Source organism: Bos grunniens, chromosome 11 (assembly GCF_055505025.1).
Source record: "Bos grunniens cultivar Pamir isolate PY7600 chromosome 11, Bosgru_T2T1.0, whole genome shotgun sequence".
Taxonomy (NCBI): domain Eukaryota; kingdom Metazoa; phylum Chordata; class Mammalia; order Artiodactyla; family Bovidae; genus Bos; species Bos grunniens.
In genome coordinates this window covers 35,513,953-35,534,801 of record NC_141175.1, presented here as the reverse complement: position 1 = coordinate 35,534,801, position 20,849 = coordinate 35,513,953, and the positions used below count along the sequence as shown (strand labels likewise).

General features: G+C 43.7%; 1 protein-coding gene across 1 annotated transcript; it reads left to right on the top strand.

Annotated features, from left to right (window-relative positions):
* The first annotated feature begins 220 nt into the window (after positions 1–220).
* Positions 221–20,789, top strand: PPM1G (protein phosphatase, Mg2+/Mn2+ dependent 1G). Its single transcript, XM_086326043.1, has 10 exons — positions 221–614; positions 15,263–15,332; positions 15,799–15,884; positions 16,256–16,388; positions 17,081–17,496; positions 18,079–18,213; positions 18,545–18,779; positions 19,134–19,263; positions 19,774–19,876; positions 20,188–20,789. The coding sequence occupies exons 1-10, from the start codon at positions 495–497 to the stop codon at positions 20,389–20,391; spliced, it is 1,632 nt and encodes a 543-aa protein (XP_086182169.1). The 5' UTR covers positions 221–494; the 3' UTR covers positions 20,392–20,789.
* The last annotated feature ends 60 nt before the right edge of the window (positions 20,790–20,849 follow it).

Sequence of the window (20,849 nt, the reverse complement as noted above, 5' to 3'; positions counted from 1 at the left end):
ACCGGAAGTGCCCAGTTCCACACAAAAGAGCCTTAGACAAAACGCGAGAGGCCAGGCTAGGAGTGCGGAGTTGGGGGACAGCGGGGAACAGTTAGTGAGAGCTCCTGGCTAGGAGCAACCTAGCAGGCCGCCCCAGGCGGGCCGCGGCCGTTGGTGGGCGTGACTACGCCAATCTCGCGGGAGCGGCGGTTGGGCGGGCCGTTGTCCCCGCGGGCGGGGCGAGTTGCTAAGGAAATGACTGCCCGCAGCGCCGCGCCGCGCCGCGCCGCGCCGGCCGGGCGGGGTCTGAAGCGGCGCCGTTTCCGCTTCCGCTCCCTCTCTGCTCCCGTCCCGTTACCGCCTCCTGGCCCGCCTCGCGCCTTTTCACCGGTACCTTGCGTCGGCCGTGCAGTTTAGCTAGTTCTTGCCACGCGCGCACCCGGGGCCCCGGCTCCAGCGCCGGCACGGGTCGCGCTTCGTTCGCCTGCCCCTGAGGCCGCCGGTCAGCCGCCGCCATGGGTGCCTACCTCTCTCAGCCCAACACGGTGAAGTGCTCTGGAGACGGGGTCGGCGCTTCGCGCCTGCCGCTGCCCTACGGCTTCTCCGCCATGCAAGGCTGGCGCGTCTCCATGGAGGTGAGGCGGGAGGGGCCCATAGGCTGGCGGCTGCAGGGCGGGAACCCGACGGAGAAAGGGAGCGGGGGGATGGGGTCATCCCCGGGGGAGGGTCCTAAACGGGAGGCTGTGGCCGCAGCGGCAGTTTGTGAGGCGACAGCGAGAGCTGGGCCGGGGCCGAGAACGACCTGCGGTGCTAGGGGACCGTGTGACGGTGGCCAGCTTGGCGGCGAGCGCTCAGCCATGTGGGGAGAGGCACCTTCCGCCAACTGACCGACCTCCCCATGCCTTCGCGCCATCGTCTCGTGCCAACCCAGCTTTCCAGGCTCGTAAACGGTGTGAGGTTTAGTGTAGGAGTAAAGAAGAGAGGGACTGTTTATCCATTGACTTTTGCTCGGGAGAGGCGGATACATGTGAATGACTGTACTTCAGGAAAAAATGTGGTATGAGAGCTCTTTCTGGACGAGGAGTTTGACAGTGAAAGGAAGCCAGGCAAATAGTCTGTTTCAAATGCATATTACCTAGTTGCCTGGTTCTGGGCACCACATGTTAATTTCAGAGGTTTGACTTGACCTCCAAGAATTGTCACTCGTTTGTTTTTTCCCTCAGTGCCTTTTCTAGCCTTTGGAAAACTTGAATTGTGTCAGTCACTCTAATTTTTTTTAAAATTATGCCTAATTATTTTTTTTCTTACTCTGAATACCTCTACAGCTTAGTAGTTGTCATTTGCCTGTGCTTGTTGTAGTTTATAATTTCCTTTATTTTCTATAAAAAACTTTTTTTAATCTTAATCTACAGAAAACATCCTTTTATAGAAAATTGCACTGTTGATAAAATGGAAAAATTCTGGATTAAAAAGAATAGTGTTGGGCAAATGGATACGAAACTACAAAGGAGAACAGAGAAAACTGTAGTAGGAGGGAAAGGGAGAAAGACATGGTTAAGACCTGTTTTTGTGAAGAGTATTGTGAGGTCTAGGCAGAGGAGCCGGGGAAATGCTCTAATTATGTCTGGAATGGAGGGTTTATCCACTTAAACCAGGTGGGCTTCAGGTAGCAGCCAAATACTGTCTCCCTTGGGAATTTCTTCAAATCCCTCGCTCCTCCCTGTGGTTAGCTCTGGAATGACAACATAAACTTAAATGGTTTGTTCTCAGACTCAAATTTTATACCTCTAGCAGACTTTATCATTAGGTGTAAAATCTTGAAAAACAGAGAGGATCCTATAGTTCGTCTCACCAAGTTTGGCTCCCAGATTTTACAACTTAGAAATTGAGGCCCAAAGAGATTAGGATAGCTGTGCCTTGGTGGAAAGAATCTGTAGGATGGAAATTGTTTGACACGTTCTCATCTGTGTCAACCTGAAATAAAGCATTTATGTTTCTCTGTGGTGCACTGTATGGAGCTTACCAATTCAGTTGGGTGCTTGGAAAAAAGTAATTATCTGGCTGGTGGAAATGTCTTGATGGAGCTTTGAAAGGAAAGGCTTAATGTCAATCTTGTTTTTGGGTTAGTTGGTAATTTGGGGTTCCGGTTCTATGGCATTTTCTGTTAATATTGTAAGATTTGAGGTGACTGTCTCAGAGTAAGGCTTTTCCTTTGAGTTTCTCATTCCATATTTTCCTCTTTTCCTCTCTGCTGTGGTTTTTTTCCACTTCTCTGATATTCTTTCTAGTTTTCTTCATGAATTGAGTTGCTTGGATATTCAATTTTCCAAGTCATCTGTCCAATGATTCTGTACTGTTTGCTTCTCTGTAGGGCATTTCCTTTTATTTTTGGTTTCTCCTCTGGTAATTGGAATATAAGTGTTTCATGAGAGGCTGTTTGGTTTGTAGAAATCTTACTAGACTATTCCTTAAATCCTAATCTTCCTCCTGAGAGATAACCACTTAGGGTTTTAAAATCTTATTTTGCTGGTTCTGAATTTCCATTTGTCTGAATAGTTAAATATACCTAATCAAATCCTCTTGATGTCCTGTTTGGGGTCGTGTTCTGCTGCATCCATAACATTTGCTTCTGGCTTTGTTTCCTTTCTCAAAGTATAATAGTTTCTTTGCTATGGCAAGAAAAGAACTTTGACTTCAACCTCTTGAGTGAAGAGCTACCTCTTAGCTTTTCAGAAAGTATACTCCTGTTCCTCTTAACCTTTGGGGCTTAATTCCACCAGTTTACTAATTCTATCAACCTTATTTGCCTAGTCCTAATGATTTAGTTGAGGTGAGTTTATCATAGCGGCACACATAATAAAGGTTACTGAAATCCTGATTGATGCATAGATTCAGCCTTAGAGAGTACTGTTTATCCCTTCTCTTGAGGCAAGATGGCAGCTACCAGTAGCTGGCATTTTATACTTTCTGCCCCTCTCTAGCCCCTCTTTCTGTGGAACCAGGGTGTTTTGAGGAGGGGTAATCAGATTACTACAGTTGATGTTCCCTTCCGTGCTTCCTTCTCCATGATTTGGAGGGACCCTTAAGCTGGTGGTGGTGGTGGTTGTTCAGTCGCATCCAACTCTTTGCGACTGCATGCATGGACTGCAGCGCTCCAGGCTTTCCTGTCCTTCATCATCTCCTGGAGTTTGCTCAGACTTATGTCCATTGAGTCGGTGATGCCATCCAACCATCTCATCATCTGTCATCCCCTTCTCTCTTGTTTTCAATCTTTCCCAGCATCAGAATCTTTTCCAGTGAGTCGGCCATTCGCATCAGGTGGCCAAAGTATTGGACCATCAGCTTCAGTATCAGTCCTTCCAGTGAATATTCAGGGTTGATTTCCTTTAGGATTGAATGTTTTGATCTTCTTGCTGTCCAGGGGACTCTCAAGAGTCTTCTCCAGCACCATGGTTCGAAAGCATCAATCCTTTGGCACTCAGCCTTTTTTATTGTCCAGCTCTCACATCTGTACATGACTACTGGAAAAGTCATAGCTTTGACTATACAGACCTTTGTGGCAAAGTAATATCTCTGCTTTTTAATATACTGTCTAGGTTTGTCATTGGTTTCTTCCAAGAAGCAAGCGTCTTTTAATTTCATGGCTGCAGTCACCGTCCGCAGTGATTTTGGAGCCCAAGAAAAGAAAGTCTGTCACTGTCTTCATTGTTTCCCCATCTATTTGCCATGAAGTGACGAGACCGGATACCATGATCTTAGTTTTTTGAATGTTGAGTTTTTGTTTTTTTGTTTTTTTAATTCTACCAGTTTATTGCTACCAACCCATCTCCCTCCACCCTCATGCATGCATGTTCAGCCATGTAACCCCATGGACTGTAGCCCTCCAGGCTCCTCTGTCTATTGACTTTTCCAGGCAAGAGTACTGGGAGTGGGTTACTGTTTCCTTCTCCAAGGTGAATATTGAGTTTTAAGCCAGCTTTTTCACACTCTTTCACCTTCATCAAGAGGCTCTTTAATTCCTCTTCGCTTTCTGCCATAAGGGTGGTGGTATCTGCATATCTGAGGTTATTGATATTATTCTCTGCAACCTTGATTCCAGCTTGTATTTTGGGAGTTAACAGGTATGTTGTGGAAGGGTGCCTGAGAAATATTTATGGAAAGGCTCTTGAGTTTCCGGTGTCAAAGAGACTAGGGTAATTTTAGTTTTTGGTTATGAGGGTCTCTGAAGTGACAAGATTGTTTCCAGTTAGGAAGTTAAGATGTATATGTTTATATATATATGGTATGCATGTGTATATTATAAGCACTTATATTTACCCCCTTTTAAAGGCAGCATCAATGCATAACATAATTTTGAGTTGGATAGCTGTTGCCATATAGAAGCTGGCTTATTAATGGTCAGAGTGGGTCATCTAGAATTGAATGTACATAATGTTGAGCAGCGGAGAAGGCAGTGGCACCCCACTTCAGTACTCTTGCTTGGAAAATCCCATGGGCGGAGAAGCCTGGTGGGCTGCAGTCCATGGGGTTGCACAGAGTCGGACACGACTGAAGTGACTTAGCAGACTTAGCAGTAATGTTGAGCAGAAAGTTCTTAAGCTACATGCATGACAGTTTCAATCATTATATTAATAGGAGGAATATAAAGTGAAATATCACAGGCTGTGGGCTTCCACTGAAGAGCGGGCATCTGAAGCTGAGGAGCATTTATTGTTTGATCCTCAGATTAGCGTCTCATCTCTGTGACTTAAAGCACTTTTTACTTATTGAACCAGATCAGAATTCCTTTGTCTAGGACATGGTTAAGCAACTTTCATAGAAGGGCATTCTTTTCATTTGATCAGCATGCAGTACCTTTTCTTCACAATTCAAAGATAGTATGAAATGATATCAAATATATGCCCTTGAGTACAGAGAAGTTGTTTCCTACTATTCCTTTATAAGTTTTCAAAACAGCCGTAAGTTAAAGTCAGAATGTATTTTTCAAGATTTCAAGAATATTTTACATAAATTATTTCTATTGCTCAGTCCTCTGGCAATTAATACCACTCTCAACCCCTGACCACCCTCTATTGGGTTATCTACTTAGAATTGTACAGCTTGAATTTGAGTGTAGAAATAAGATCGGATTAGTAGTTCTTGCTGTTATTAGCTATTGTTAAATTTGTGCTGTCTGGAAGCACAGATCTTTCGAACTGAACTAATAACATCTCTGATGTTTAGTGACACATTGTCATCTCAGTACCAATTACAGTGGAGTTTTCTGTTTCCCTCTAGATCTAGTTCAGAGATGGAGTATATCAGCTTTAATCACGTGTAATCCTTGAAAATGTATATTCAGGTTCTTTTTAAACAACTTTATTGTGCCATGTCCATTTAAAGTATACATTTCAACGGTCATCCAGGTTGTACATGAGTCAATCACTACTTCATTCCTTTTTATGGCTGAATCATCTTCCATTGTATGCACATTTTGTTTATTCATCAGTTGATGGACATTGGGATTTTCACATTTTGACTTATTTGAACAATGATGCAATGAACAATCATGTTCAAACTTGTGTGGAAATAGGTTTTATTTCTTTTGAGTGTATATCTAGGAGTTGAATTGCTGGGTCATATAGTAACTCCCCAATGAAGGCAATGGCACCCCACTCCAGTACTCTTGCTTGGAAAATCCCGTGGGCGGAGGAGCCTAGTAGGCTGCAGTCCATGGGGTCGCTAAGAGTCGGGCACGACTGAGCGACTTCACTTTCACTTTTCACTTTCATGCATTGGAGAAGGAAATGGCAACCCACTCCATTGTTCTTGCCTGGAGAATCCCAGGGACAGGGGAGCCTGGTGGGCTGCCGTCTATGGGGTCGCAGAGAGTCAGACATGACTGAAGTGACTTAGCATAGCATAGCATAGCATAGTAACTCCCATGTTTAACATTTTGAGGAACTGCCTAACTACTTTCCAAAGTGGTGGTTCTGTTTACATTTCTACCAGCAGTATATGAGGGTGTCAGTTTCTCTACCTCCTCCTTATACCTGTTGCCCTTTTTTCTCCTGATTATAGCCATTCTTATGGATGTGAAATGATATTCCATTGTGATTTTGATTGTATTGCTGTGATGGCTAATGATGTTTGGCATCTTTCCTTGAGCTTATTGGCCATTTAGGTATTCTTGGAGAAATGTCTATTCATATCCTTTGTCTTTTTTTTTTTTTTTTGCCATGCTTAGTGGCATGCGGGCATTCAGGATCTTAGTTCCCTAACCAGGTATCAAACCTGTGCCCCATGGAAGCCTGCAGAGTCTTAACCACTGGACCACCAGGGAAGCCCCTGTTGGTGACCTTTTAGGCACCAGAGTTTTAAATTTTGATGAAGTCCATTTAGGTGATCCATTTGGAGTTAATTTTTGTGTATGGTGTAAAGAAGGGGTACACCTTCATACTTTTGCATCTGGATATGTGTTTGTCCCAGCATCATTTATTTAGGATCCTATTCTTTTCCCTCTTTGAATTATCTTGGCATCATTGTTTAAGTTCAGTTCAGTTCAGTTGCTCAGTCGTGTCCAACTCTTTGTGACTCCACGAATCACAGCACACCAGGCCTCCCTGTCCATCACCAACTCCCGGAGTTTACTCAAACTTATGTCCATCGAGTCGGTGATGCCATCCAGCCATCTCATCCTCTGTCGTCCCCTTCTCCTCCTGCCCCCAATCCCTCCCAGCATCAGGGTCTTTTCCAGTGAGTCAACTCTTCGAATGAGGTGGCCAAAGTATTGGAGTTTCAGCTTCAACATCAGTCCTTCCAATGAACACCCAGGACTGATCTCCTTTGGAATGGACTGGTTGGATCTCCTTGCAGTCCAAGGGACTCTCAACAGTCTTCTCCAACACCACAGTTCAAAAGCATCAGTTCCTTGGCACTCAGCTTTCTTCACAGTCCAACTCTCACATCCATACATGACCACTGGAAAAACCATAGCCTTGACTAGAGAGACCTTTGTCGGCAAAGTAATGTCTCTGCTCTTTAATATGCTATCTAGGTTGGTCATAACTTTCCTTCTAAGGAGTAAGCGTCTTTTAATTTCATTTTCTGAATGTTGAGCTTTAAGCCAACTTTTTCACTCTCCACTTTCACCTTCATCAAGAGGCTTTTTAGTTCCTCTTCACTTTCTACCATAAGGGTGGTATCATCTGTATGTCTGAGGTTATTGATATTTCTCCCAGCAATCTTGATTCCAGCTTGTGCTTCTTCCAGCCCAGCATTTCTCATGATGTACTCTTTATAGAAGTTAAATAAGCCTGGTGACAATATACAGCTTTGACGTACTCCTTTTCCTATTTGGAACCAGTCTGTTGTTCCATGTCCAGTTCTAACTGTTGCTTCCTGACCTGCATACAGGTTTCTCAAGAGGCACAGTTGACCATAAGTATAAGGGTTTATTTCTGGACTATTCATTCCATTCCACTGATCTGTGTACCACACTGTCTTGGTTACTATAGCTATTTTTTTTTCATTTCTTCTTTTTGAGTCCCTCGTATATCTGTATGAACTTTAGGATCAGTTTGTCAGTTTCACTGCAGAAGGCACCAGGGATTTTGATAGGGCTTATTCTGAATTTGTAGATCAGTTAATGAGTATTGCTATCTAAAGAGCCTCTTGATGAAAGTGAAAGAGGGGAGTGAAAAAGCTGGCTTAAAACCCAACAATCAAAAAACTTAAGATCATGACATCTGGTCCCATCACTTCATGGCAAATAGATGGGGAAACAATGGAAACAGAGACAGACTTTATTTTCTTGGGCTCCAAAATCACTGCAGATAGTGACTGCAGCCATGAAATTAAAAAACGCTTGGCTCTTTGGAAAAAAACTATGACAAACCCAGACAGCATATTAAAAAGCAGAGACATTACTTTACTGGCGAAAGTCTGTATAGTCAAAGCTATGATTTTTCCGGTAGTCCTGTATGGATGTGAGAGTTGGAGCATAAAGAAGGTTGAGCGCCAAAGAATTTATGCTTTTGAACTGAGGTGTTGGAGAAGACTCTGGAGAGTCCCTTGGACTGCAAGGAGATCCAACCAGTCCATTCTGAAGGAGATCAGCCCTAGGATTTCTTTGGAGGGAATGATGCTGAAGCCGAAGCTCCAATACTTTGGCCACCTGATGCAAAGAACTGACTCATGAGTAAAGACCCTCATGCTGGGAAAGATTGAAGGCAGGAGGAGAAGGGGATGACAGAGGACAAGATGGTTGGATGGCATCACCAACTCAGAGGACATGAGTTTGAGCAAGCTCCGGGAGTTGGTGATGGACAGGGAAGCACAGTCCATCGGGTTGCAAAGAGTCGGATACGACTGAGTGACTGAACTATCTTAATGGTATTAAGCCTGTAGTTTTCTTGTGATGTCTGTCTGGTTTTGGTATCAGAATAATATTGGCCTCATAGAATGAGTTGGAAAGTGTTATCCCCTCTTTATTTTGGGAAGAGTTTGTGAAGAATTCATACTAATTTTTTAAATATTTGGTAGAGCTCACTGGTGATGCCATCTGAGCATGGGCTTTTGGTAGGAAGTTTGTTTGGTAAAATACACATAACATGAAATTTGCCATCTTAACCATTTAAAATATACAGATCAGTAGTGTTAAGTAAATTCACTTTGTTGTGCAACCAGTCTCCAGAACTCTTTTCATCTTTCAAAACTGAAACTCTATACCCACTAAACTACTCCCCATCCCCCTCCCACCCCCATCCCCAGCCCCTAGCAACCACTACTATTCTACTTTCTGTCTATGAATTTCACTGCTCTGGATACCAAAGTACTGGCTGGCTTATTTCACTTAGCATCATGTCCTCAAGGTTCATCCATGTTGTAGCATATGTCAGAATTTCCTTTTTAAAGCTGAATGATATTCCTTGGCCCATATATACCACATTTTTAAAATTCATTCATCTGTTGGTGAACACGTGAGTTTTTCTACTTTTGGGCTATTGTGAACAAAGCTGCTGTGAACATAGGTGTGTCAATACCTCTTTGAGACCCTAATGGGAAGATGAAGATCAAGTTGTCTGGAGAAGGCCCACTTGGTGCTAGTTCACAGTGGCTGTGTTTAGCTGTGTCCTCACAAGGCAAAGGACTCAGCTGGTGTCTCTTATTATAAGAGTACTAATCTCATTCATGAGAGCTCCTTCCTCATGACTTAATTGCCTCTCAAAGTCTGCACCTCTAAATACCATCACATTGCCAATGAAATTTCAATATATGAATGTTGGGGGGACATAAAACATTCAGTCTGTAACACAGTGGTAATACGTGCATATGATTTTTACAATCAGACAGTAATACATGACTTTTAAAAATAAAAAATGTAGTTCTCTTTCCAGCCACTTTGAAAATTTTTTCCTTGAGTTGCGAAGATTTAGATAAATTTAAGTATCAGAAATCTAAATGGTTGATCCAGTAACAAAGGAGCATTCATGGATGTATTTGTAACCTTAAGAATAATCAAGTGAAAGTGAAAATTGCTCAGTCGTATCCGACTCTATGCAACCATGTGGACTGTAGCCTGCCAGGCTCCTCTGTCCATGGAATTCTCCAGGCAGTTCTGCTGGAGTGGGTAGCTATTCCCTTCTCCAGGGGATCTTTCCAACCCAGGGATCGAATCCAACTCTCCCACATGCAGGTGGATTCTTTACTGTCTGAGCCAGTAGGGAAGCCTACAGGAAAGGTAAGCAGGAGTTTATTAAAAACAGATCCATTGTTTGTCTAGATGGTCAGAGGGGCTGTATGATATATGATCTAATAAGGCAAGACCTGAGAGTCCTGATTCAGGTGACCTGTGTGTATTCTACATCATTTCTTTCAGATCATCTCGGTTATCGTGTTAGGACACATCTCTAGGTTTAGAATAGTAAACGAAGGAGGAGTTATCCCTAAGATATTTGTAAAACAGCCTGTTTTCATGCTGTTTTGGACCTACAACACTTTTCCCCTATGGGATTTGGATAACAATACAAGATAATATATGCTGAATGCCAAATTACTGATACAGTCAATATTAAAGAGAGTTCAGAAGAGGAATGATCACACAGAGTATTGGTGTGATCTCTTGGGAGGTGGTGAGACTAACTGGACCTTTAGGAAACAGTATAAATGGTAACAAATGGGGAGGAGAAAAGTGAGAGAAGGAAAAATATTAGAAGAGATAGGAGGAAAGATTGAGGTAGGCATGCTTACTATGCCAGGGTAGAGTGTAATAGTATCAAAAGTGTCAAGAGTAGTTTCTTTTGGGGAATGGTATGAGTTAAAACGGAGAAGGCAGTGGCACCCGACTCCGGTACTCTTGCCTGGAAAATCCCATGGACAGAGGGCCTGGTGGGCTGTAGTCCATGGTGTCGCTAAGAGTCAGACAGGCCTGAGCGACTTCACTTTCACTTTTCACTTTCATGCATTGGAGAAGGAAATGGCAACCCACTCCAGTGTTCTTGCCTGGAGAATCCCAGGGACTGGGGAGCCTCATGGGCTGCCGTCTGTGGGGTCGCACAAAGTCAGACATGACTGAAGCGACTTAGCAGCAGCATGAATTAAAGAGACTATAGGTTATGGAGATGAATAGAAACGATTATTGAGTGCCTTTAATTGCCAGTAAGTTGTATGGAATTAGTCTAATGCAGTAGGGTTCACTGAAGGGCCCGACAGTAAAACGTCACATTAGGGAGATTAATCTGGCAACTGGATGTATGTGGGCTGGATTACAGGAGATAGAGAGTAGAGACAGGAAAGGAGTTAAAATATTGAGTAAAGTAATCCAGGATCATAGTTATGAGGGGGAAGTTAGCAGGACTCAGTGATAGATGTTGACAGATGGAAGTCAGGGAGGACTGATACTAGGTGTTGCCTAGGAGAGTTAAGATTCCATCCACAGGAATAAGACATGTAGGAGAAGCTGTGATTTTTATGTGTGGGGGGGGGACTGACTGCTAAGTTCCTGTTTACATATGTTAAGTTTGAGGTGGAGAAGGGACATCCTGTGGAAACAGACAATTGGAGGTATAGAATTACAGTTCTTCACAGAACCCAAGAGAACTGTTGAGAAAGCTGACATGGTTTGCACTATTTAGTTTCATACAGTGGTTGGGGAGAATGAAGCCTGCAAAATGGCCGTTTGGGTTGCTGTTATGGTTATTGCCTGTTCTGTGACATATGATCTTGAGGGAGAAGGGTTTGTGTTTGAGAGGAAATGTTAATCTAGAAAGAGAAGAAATACTGCTTCTGAGGAAGACATGAAGGAGAGGTTAGACACTGCAATGGAGAAATTAGAAATCTTCCTAGGGAAGATGAGATATATCTTGAAATAAGACCTCAATCTAAGTAAAGTAAGAGGTTAGCTTATCTGCTAACTTGTTTTGTCACTAAGTCCCATCTGATTCTTTGCAACCCCATGGACTGTATCCCACCCACCAGGCTCCTCTCTCCGTGGAATTTCCTGGGCAAGAATATTGGAGTGGGTTGCCATTTCCTTCTCCAGGGGACCTTCCCTACTTAGAGATCAAACCTGTGTCTCCTTCACTGGCAGGCAGATTCTTTACTGCTGAGCCACCAGGGAAACCTATTTTCTGCTAAGAATGAACAGAAAATATCCGTGAGAACTTGAGTAGTGTGGAAAATGTTTGTGACTAACTGTGGTTCATATATTTAAGAGTCAGTGCGAATAGAGAAAAAAATTCTAAATGGAAGTAGTCACTGCAGTCAACATGATTTCATGACATTTTTATGACTAGCAATACTTAGTGGCTCAGATTCAAGGGTAAAGAAAGCAGTTGGTCGGGTTATACAAGGATGGATGAGTTTTTCTAGATTGCTAAGACACAGTGTTGAAATGCTTAGCTCCGACTCAGAAAGGGACAGAAAGACAAGGGTAAAGATAGGGAGGCTATGGTTGAAGATATAAGGGGGGAATTGAAGTGATTAGAGAAGGTAGAACAGTTCCAAGTGATGTAGATCCAAAGCCTTACTGAAAAGTGGAGGAGAACAAACCTAAGGCAGGAAGTGAATCTTTATTGTGGGCATTCCTTTTTGAGCAAAAGGAGAGAAGACAAATGTGAACCGGGTACAACATTCAGAGCAGGATACATGTATATACTTAAGTACTACATCCCAGTTTCCAAAGAATTTCTACACATTTTACATCATCATCATGATTGTCCTGTGAGGATATGAATAATGCAGATACTCTCATTCCATATTATAGAAATAATTATTACCCAAATTTCACTTTCCACTGTTTGGTATGCAATCTTACAGATTTCTTACATACAGATAATTTATGTTTTGCTTTTTATCACTTAATATGTTGTGAACTCATTTCTAAATGAACACATATTCATCATTTCTAACAACTGCATATATTCCATTGGAGAGATGTACTATTTGTGATCTATTCATGGAAATTTAGATGGTTATTTTTTTTACTGTAAGTAATGCTATAATGAGCATTCTTTGTATCTTTTTATCCTTCTGTTAGTACTCTCATAAATCTAGAAGTCAAATTTCTAGATCAAAAGACATGTGCATTTTAATACATATTACCAAATTGCCTTCCAGGAAAACTGCTAATTTATATTCCTATTGATCAGAGTATGAGAATGTGTTTTTATCTTCACTCTTATTACTACTGGATACTGTTAATCTTTTTCATCATTCTAATTTGCACAAAAAGATAATTCCTTGTTTTTTTTTAATGTCCATTTGATTACTGTAGAGGGTAATTATTTTTCCAGTGTTCACTGATAGCTAGATCTTCTGCTTCAAAATCACATGATCTTGTGAGGAGCAATGAGAAGTCAGAGATTTTTTAAATAGAGGTGTGGGTTCAAAAGAGACAATACAGTTGTGATTTAGAATAGTGTTGCAGGACAGAGAAAGACCAGTTGATTCTCTTGTCCACTGGGAAGTAGTAGACAGGAAGAGTGCTAAACTCCTCTACCAAAAAGGTGCAATTAAAAGACATTTAATTTACTTTTGAAAAGCTGAACATTCCCATGGTCCCTCTTGCTCCCATTCATCTGTTTGCACCCTCATGCGGTTTATTTTTATTAGTTTTCTGTGTGTCCTTGTAGTATTAAAGTATGAGAAGACAGATGTCTATTCTTGTACTCCCTCTTACACAAAAAGCGGCTTACTAAATAAATACATTATTATATGCTTTGCTTGCTCTATTTAACAAAATATCTTGGAGATTGTCCATGGATTTTCTTTTTTTAAGGAAATCAGTATTTGTGGGTCTTGGAGAAGGCAATGGCACCCCACTCCAGTACTCTTGCCTGGAAAATCCCATGGACGGAGGAGCCTGGTGCTGCAGTCCATGGGGTTGCTGGGAGTCGGACACAACTGAGCGACCTGACTTTCACTTTTCACTCTCATGCATTTGAGAAGGAAACGGCAACCCACTCCAGTGTTCTTGCCTGGAGAATCCCAGGGATGGGGGAGCCTCATGGGCTGCCGTCTATGGGGTCGCACAGAGTCAGGCACGACTGAAGCGACTTAGCAGCAGCAGCAGCAGCAGTATTCACTAACATGATTTTAATTTACTATTACTTTAATGTGTACAAACATAGACCTGGACATAAATTCCATGCCAACAAACCAAACTGCAAAATCAGCAGAACTAAAATCAGCATTAATGTGACACAGCTGTTTTGCTGAAACTAATCAGACACAGCACATCTTGGCACATAATGGATACTCAAATATTTGAATGAATGAATGGACGAACGAATGAATGAATTCTTAGGCACGTTAAAGTTTGAGAACCACTGTAGAAACAATCATAAAAGGCAAGAAAGATGTTGGTGAAAGGAGAGGAGGGGGCAGTATGATAAACCCTGGCTTAGAGGGATGGGTAAGTCAGCATGGCTGGTGGTAGAGTCGTTGGTAAAGTCGGGGAGAGGAGGAAGATGACTTTGGTGTGGGGTTCTCCAGATCTCAGGGATGAGGCTAAGAGGCAGTTGTGTCGATGACCACACAGGTCATCAAAGGCCTTCTGAGGATGCCCATTAGCTTCTGGGGCCCTTTCTCCTGGAGACAATCAGAGGGAAATAAAAGAGTCCCTCCTTTTCATTTGCCTGTCTTAAAACCCTAAGTTTAATTTTCTAGCAGACTTGTATAATGATAGCATAGTCTTATTTTAGGGACAGCAGAACTGATACACTCAGATTTCCTCTATCAATATAATTTTAAAAATGTAAATACTAAATACCTGAAAGACAAAGGAGAACTATTAACTTTACTAATTAATCAGAATAAATAGTTACATCCTTTTTGTCTGTAGAGAATATACCTATAAGACCATTGCAAATTTCTTTTCAAATGTGCTGTGCCTTCAGAATTAAATGATGTCTCAGTTCCAGCTGGGGGTAGGAGGTGGGATGACTCTTAGTGACCCCATGGACTATAGCCCTCTATGTTCCTCTGTCCATGGGATTATCTAGGCAAGAATACTGCAGTGGGTTGCCATTTCCTTCTGCATGGGATCTTCCCGACCCAGGGATCTAACCCACGTCTCCTTCATCAGCAGGCGGATTCTTTACCACTGAGCCACCTGGGAAAGTGAACAAGTACTGCATACAGTGTAGTTTAATAACTATTTGTTGGAAAGATTTTCTTTTGTAACTGTATCCTCTACCTAGCCTGGTGGGGTAATCTGTTTTGATGGTGCTTTTCTGGGGGTGGGAAGTGGGGTGGGGATGCTTCCACTCAGGCTGTCTTAGGCTTCTCCTAGAAATTTTGCAAGTAGGTAAGGATCTCGGGTCACTTTGTCACTTTTTGCTGTCCTCCCTATCATTTTCTTCCTTGAAGTTCACTGTCATAGAATGGGTCTGGAAGTGAATTTAAAGATCCTTTATTCTGGTTCTTCCCATAGTTGACACAAATCCAAAAGGGTCAGGTCTAGAGTTCCAGCAGCCAAACATTCTGCCATTGAGACTGAGATCTCCTAGGCTGAGGCTGCTAGACTGCAGAGGTAGTGACCTGATTCATCTCTTCCCTTCTTCCCTCTCGCCTTCCTTTCCTTTTGCTCTCTCCCTCCCTTCCCTCCTTCCTCCCCGCTTCCTTTCTCCCACCCTTGTGCTGTTCTTATCATCCCATCTTCCTTTCTTGTTTCTAGGCCATGTAGGTCAGCCAGGGAAGGGTTTAGTGAGATTAAGATGTGAAGGCAGTCCTTCTGACCTGAGATGCACAAGGAAGAATATCCTTTGACCTTAAGAAATGCTAATTATGCTCTTTTTCGTAGGATGCTCACAACTGTATTCCTGAGCTGGACAGTGAGACAGCCATGTTTTCTGTCTATGATGGACATGGAGGTAACTTTAGCAGATCGTATTGGTAACATTCTGGGAACCCCAGTTCCAGGTCCTTTGTTCTTTTCTTTTCCAGAGTTCTGGTCCTCAGATACCATTTCCTGCCTAGTGCTGTTTTTCTCTATTCTGCCATTCCTTCTTCCCAGTAGGATATTTGATTTGTTCTTAATCTCACCAGGCCTTGTTTTAATACAAGAAGCCTTTCCCTATATTAACATTTGTCTCTTTTTCACTGAAAACTAAGTATACAGGTGAGAAAACACATGGGCAGTATTAACATAGCCCCGAGAGAGGTGATGGTGAAATCCATTTTCTTGGTCAGAACATCCCAAAACATTGTCGTTCAGATAGGTTTCAGATGTGCTAAGATATTCATCTCCTTAAGCTTTGGGATTCACTGGTGTGTTGATATTGTATCACTTTCTGTGTGTGCAAAGCTGTGCTCTGGGTGACTTTACCTTTCTTCTAGGGGAGGAAGTTGCCTTGTACTGTGCCAAATATCTTCCTGATATCATCAAAGATCAGAAGGCCTACAAAGAAGGCAAGCTACAGAAGGTCTGTCTTCCCACACTGTTCCTTGTCCACTTCTGCAGACTTTCTCTTTTTCTTCCCCCCCCACCCCCCATCCTTGGCTTTTCTTTTTTGATTGCTACCCAGCTGCTTCTTACTATATTTCTTAAAGAATTCTGTACCTAATTTCTTAAAAGAATTCTGTGCCTAAAATGAGCTTATTCCCACTTGGTCCTTTTTAGAGTGTCGTATTGATTCCCAAGTCTCTGAACTGTTTGTCTCTGAGTTATCTCACAGCTTGGTGGATCACTCTGATTTGCATCCCATTCTTGTGCCCAGGATTGTGTATAGGCAATTCATTTTGTACCTGCATAGTTTTTCTACACTTGGCTTTATACTATTTTGGTTATATTTAGGCTTTGGAAGATGCCTTCTTGGCTATTGATGCCAAGCTAACCACTGAGGAAGTCATTAAGGAGCTGGCACAGATTGCAGGGCGACCCACTGAAGACGAGGATGAAAAAGAAAAAGTTGCTGATGAAGATGATGGTGAGTGTGGCACCTTTTGTTTGAGAGGAAATCGGCATATTAAAGAACTATTCTTTAATATACATATAAATTACGTGTCAACTCTGAGAGAAGATGGCTTCCTTGAGAACTGGGAAATCCCCTGTATGTTAAAGAATCCCCTGTACTACAGGTGGTAATGAACAGGAGAGAGAGGATTAACCTTTGTTGAGTTCATAGTGTTGTAGTTGTAAGCATTTTTGTATACATTATCTTTTGTCATTGTGGTGGGGTCTTTCTGGTTCCTTTAATGTTTATGTGATCTTTTCTTTTAAGATTGGAACGGCTGTTAGCCATACCAGCCAGTCATTAAGCCTGGGCCCTAGGCCTGGACTGGCGTTGTGGACTTCCTGGGTCCTCAGTCAGAATAGAGTTTCCAGCTTACCCATAAAACACGAGAGGTGATAGGTGACACATACAGTGACTAGTATTCCTTTGACTAAGAAGGGAGTGAAACACAAAGACCAAAGGAAATATCTGGAGGCTGATGTTGGTTGAGGAAAAGGAAGCAAAGGGCTGTTTTTCTGAGTTGTGATAAGAGACAGGAGCTACTTGAGAAGGGGAGGTGGTGGGCAAGTAAGTTGGAACTCAGGTCACAAGGGCCGTGGAGGTAGTAAGGGACTGCTTCCCGGAGGAGTCTGGCATGGGGCGCTGATGTAGCATCTCCCCTGCAGTGGACAATGAGGAGGCTGCACTGCTGCATGAAGAGGCTACCATGACTATTGAAGAGCTGCTGACACGCTACGGGCAGAACTGTCACAAGGGTGCTCCCCACAGCAAATCTGGAGCTGGGACAGGCGAGGAACCAGGGTCCCAGGGCCTCAATGGGGAGGCAGGACCTGAGGACCCATCTAGGGAAACTTCTGCAGAGGAAAATGGCCCCACAGCCAAGGCTCACACAGGCCTTTCCTCCAACTCGGAATGTGGGACTGAGGCAGGCCAAGGTGGGGAGCCTGGCACTCCCACTGGTGAGGCTGGGCCTTCCTGCTCTTCAGCCTCCGACAAGCTGCCTCGAGTTGCTAAGTCCAAGTTCTTTGAGGACAGTGAGGATGAGTCAGATGAGGCGGAGGAGGAAGAGGAAGACAGCGAGGTAAGGGCCCATGGGGTCAGACAGATGCTGAAGTTGTAGAGAGGGCCTGGTTGATCGCCGTGCATAATTGCTTTCTACTCTTTTCTGTCTCCTATTTTGACAGCATCCCGCAAATATAGTTTAAGCTTTTTAAAAATTCATTATCTCTGCTAACACAGGTACCATTAGCGCCCTCTTACCTCTTCTTTTGTTGACATTGTAACAAATAGATTTAGTTCTAGCCTTTCAGAGTCTGTCTCCTAGAGAGATAACAAGATGGTGTTCCTTTTGGATAGTTGGGTGTTTCTTTTTTCTGGGCAGCTTATTCTCTGGTCATGTTGCTGGAAGGTGCATTTGGCTAGCAGCCCTGGCCTTGCCCAAGGTTTCCTGCTAGTGACCACTGAACCTAGTTCAGGAAACCAGTATATCCATGCTAGCCGTCTCTCCCTTCCACCACATTTTCCCATCAGGATCTTATATATATGCATCTACTAGTGTTTTGAGAATCTGTGTTCAGTAAAGGCCTCTTGGTTCTGAGTGTGTTAGGGGGAGGGGCAAGGGGGTCACCCCAGCCTCAGTAGCCTGGGGTCGTCCCTCTGGCAGGAATGCAGTGAGGAAGAAGATGGCTACAGCAGTGAAGAGGCAGAGAATGAGGAAGACGAGGATGACACTGAGGAGGCTGAAGAGGATGATGAAGAAGAAGAGATGATGGTGCCTGGGATGGAAGGCAAAGAGGAGGTGTGTGGGGAGAGGGTGTGCAGTGAGTCTGAGAAAGCCAAGAGGCTAGGTGTGGTGAGTTCTCTGAGATTTTGGGAGAAGGGTCCCCTTTCTGTCTTAGCACTGAAGTCAGTGGTCATGGGGGGATTTACTCTACAAGGGGAACAAGGTCTTTTGAGTAGAATTGTCTCAGAAAAGGGGGAGAGCATGCTGTAGTTTCTGGAAAGATTAAATCTGTGCTCCTCCTGTCTGTTAAACCCCTCTTGGTGGTCCTAGGGAGAGGAGAAAATACAGGAGAATGATAAGAACTGTTATCCAGGAGCTCCTATGATGCTCCCTTTCTTCTTTTAAGCCTGGCTCTGACAGTGGTACAACAGCGGTGGTGGCTCTGATACGAGGGAAGCAGTTGATTGTAGCCAATGCAGGAGACTCCCGCTGTGTGGTGTCTGAGGCCGGCAAAGCTTTAGACATGTCCTATGACCACAAACCGGAGGATGAAGTGGAGCTAGCACGCATCAAGAATGCTGGGGGCAAGGTTACCATGGATGGGCGAGTCAACGGTGGCCTCAACCTCTCCAGAGCCATTGGTAAGTGCCAAGAAACTATGGGAAAGACTTCTGGGATCTTGTTCTGTGTTCCAGACGCCTATAGCAAACTTTAACCTTCATAGCTCTTTTATTTTTCAAACTACTTTTGTATCTACTGTCTGTGTCCCTTAAACATCTCTGTGAAATAGGTAAGATAGGTATTGAAAAAGACAGGTTAGGGACTGACCTAAAGACAGGCCTGAAACCAGAAAAATTAGAACTCACTTCATGCCACTAGATAATAGAACTTTGTAAAGAATAGAAATGAATGACAGGGTTTGACTGGCCTCAAACACAAATCTGTGGGAGGTGCTCAGACTACTTACTCATCAACCAACCATTCCATTACTTCAGGAGACCACTTTTACAAGAGAAACAAGAACTTGCCACCAGAGGAACAGATGATTTCGGCCCTTCCTGACATCAAGGTGCTGACTCTCACAGACGATCATGAGTTTATGGTCATTGCCTGTGATGGCATATGGTGAGCACTGGCAGAACACCCTAAAATTCCCTTTTTTCCCTGCAGCGTTACTTCTCATGTGGGGCTCTGAGCTTCTTTATCTTCTTACTAATGACTGTAGTCCGCCCTTTTTCTCGGATTGCTCTAAAATTAGAGCCTATATAGGCAACTTGGTGTCAAGATCCCCAAGCAGAAGGCAGAGCTGACAGCAGTCTCTGTGGGTGTTTACATTGGCCTGGGGCATCTGTCAGGCTTCCCAGGTGGCGCAGTGGTCAAGAATACACCTGTCAGTGCAGGAGACGGGTTCAATCCCTTGTTTGGGAAGATACTGCTGGAAGAGATATTGGCAACCCACTCTAGTATTCTTACCTGGAGGATGCCATGGACAGAGGAGCCTGGTGGGTCCATAAGAGTTGGACACACTTGAGCAACTCAGCACGCACACATGGGGCATTTGTCACCTCTATCCATATTCTTCTACTCTGCCTTGGTGGGACTAAAAAAGATTCTTACTGTTGTTTATGACCCCAGGAATGTGATGAGCAGCCAGGAAGTTATAGACTTTATTCAATCGAAGATCAGCCAGCGCGATGAAAATGGGGAGCTTCGGTTACTGTCATCCATTGTGGAAGAGGTAAGTCCCAGGGTGGAAAGAGGGTGTCTGGTTTGTGTATCCAAAATTTTCTCTTTTAGCCTGAGTTAAAATCAGAGCCTGGGAATATCACTATTTACTGACATACTAAACTCTGACTAGAAAGATCCACTTTCCCTCATTTCCCTGACTTATCCTTATGCCTTATGGACTAGCATGTAGCCTGTTTTGTGGCACCTGTTGCCTGTTCCCTTCCTTCTGCCACCCTGTCTCAGCAAGGCCAGCCCTCTAAGATTTTAGGTTCCCAGAAAGTTTTCAAACCCTGCAGCTGAGCTGCCCCTTCCCTTTTGTAGCTGCTGGATCAATGCCTGGCACCAGACACTTCTGGGGACGGTACAGGGTGTGACAACATGACCTGCATCATCATTTGCTTCAAGCCCCGAAATACAGCAGCGCCTCAGCCAGAGAGTGGCAAGCGGAAACTGGAGGAGGTGCTGTCTACCGAGGGGGCTGAAGAAAATGGCAACAGTGACAAGAAGAAGGCCAAGCGGGACTAGCGGTTGTCCAGATCTCTGCCCACCTAGACTGTTTTCTGAGCCCTCCAGACTGAGACTGAGTTTTGTCTTTTTCCTTTAGCCTTAGCAGTGGTTATCAGGTGTGCAGGGAGAGCTGGGTGGCTTGGCTCAGCCCATTCCAAAGAGGGCTCTCCCTCCACACAGCAGCCTGGGAGCCTCTGCTGTCCTCCCCAGCCTCCTTGCTCCTTGGGGCTCATCACCGGTTCTGTGCCTGTGCTCTGTTGTGTTGGAGGGAAGGACTGGTGGTTCTGGTTTTTACTCTGTGAACTTTATTTAAGGACATTCTTTTTTATTGGCGGCTCCATGGCCCCTAGCCGCTTGTACCTGCTCTCTGTTGTACACTTTCAATCAACTTTTTCAGACTAAAGGCCAAAACCTAATCGTGCCCATGGTGTCCTTTTTTTCTCTATTGCCATCTTCACTCACCCAGGGTGCCCTGG

Coding starts and splice junctions, on each gene's coding strand:
- PPM1G (XM_086326043.1), top strand. CDS start 495: ATGGGTGCCTACCTCTCTCAGCCCAACACGGTGAAGTGCTCTGGAGAC. Junction 615..15,262: donor GCTGGCGCGTCTCCATGGAG/GTGAGGCGGGAG, acceptor TCTTTTTCGTAG/GATGCTCACAACTGTATTCC. Junction 15,885..16,255: donor AAGAAGGCAAGCTACAGAAG/GTCTGTCTTCCC, acceptor GGTTATATTTAG/GCTTTGGAAGATGCCTTCTT.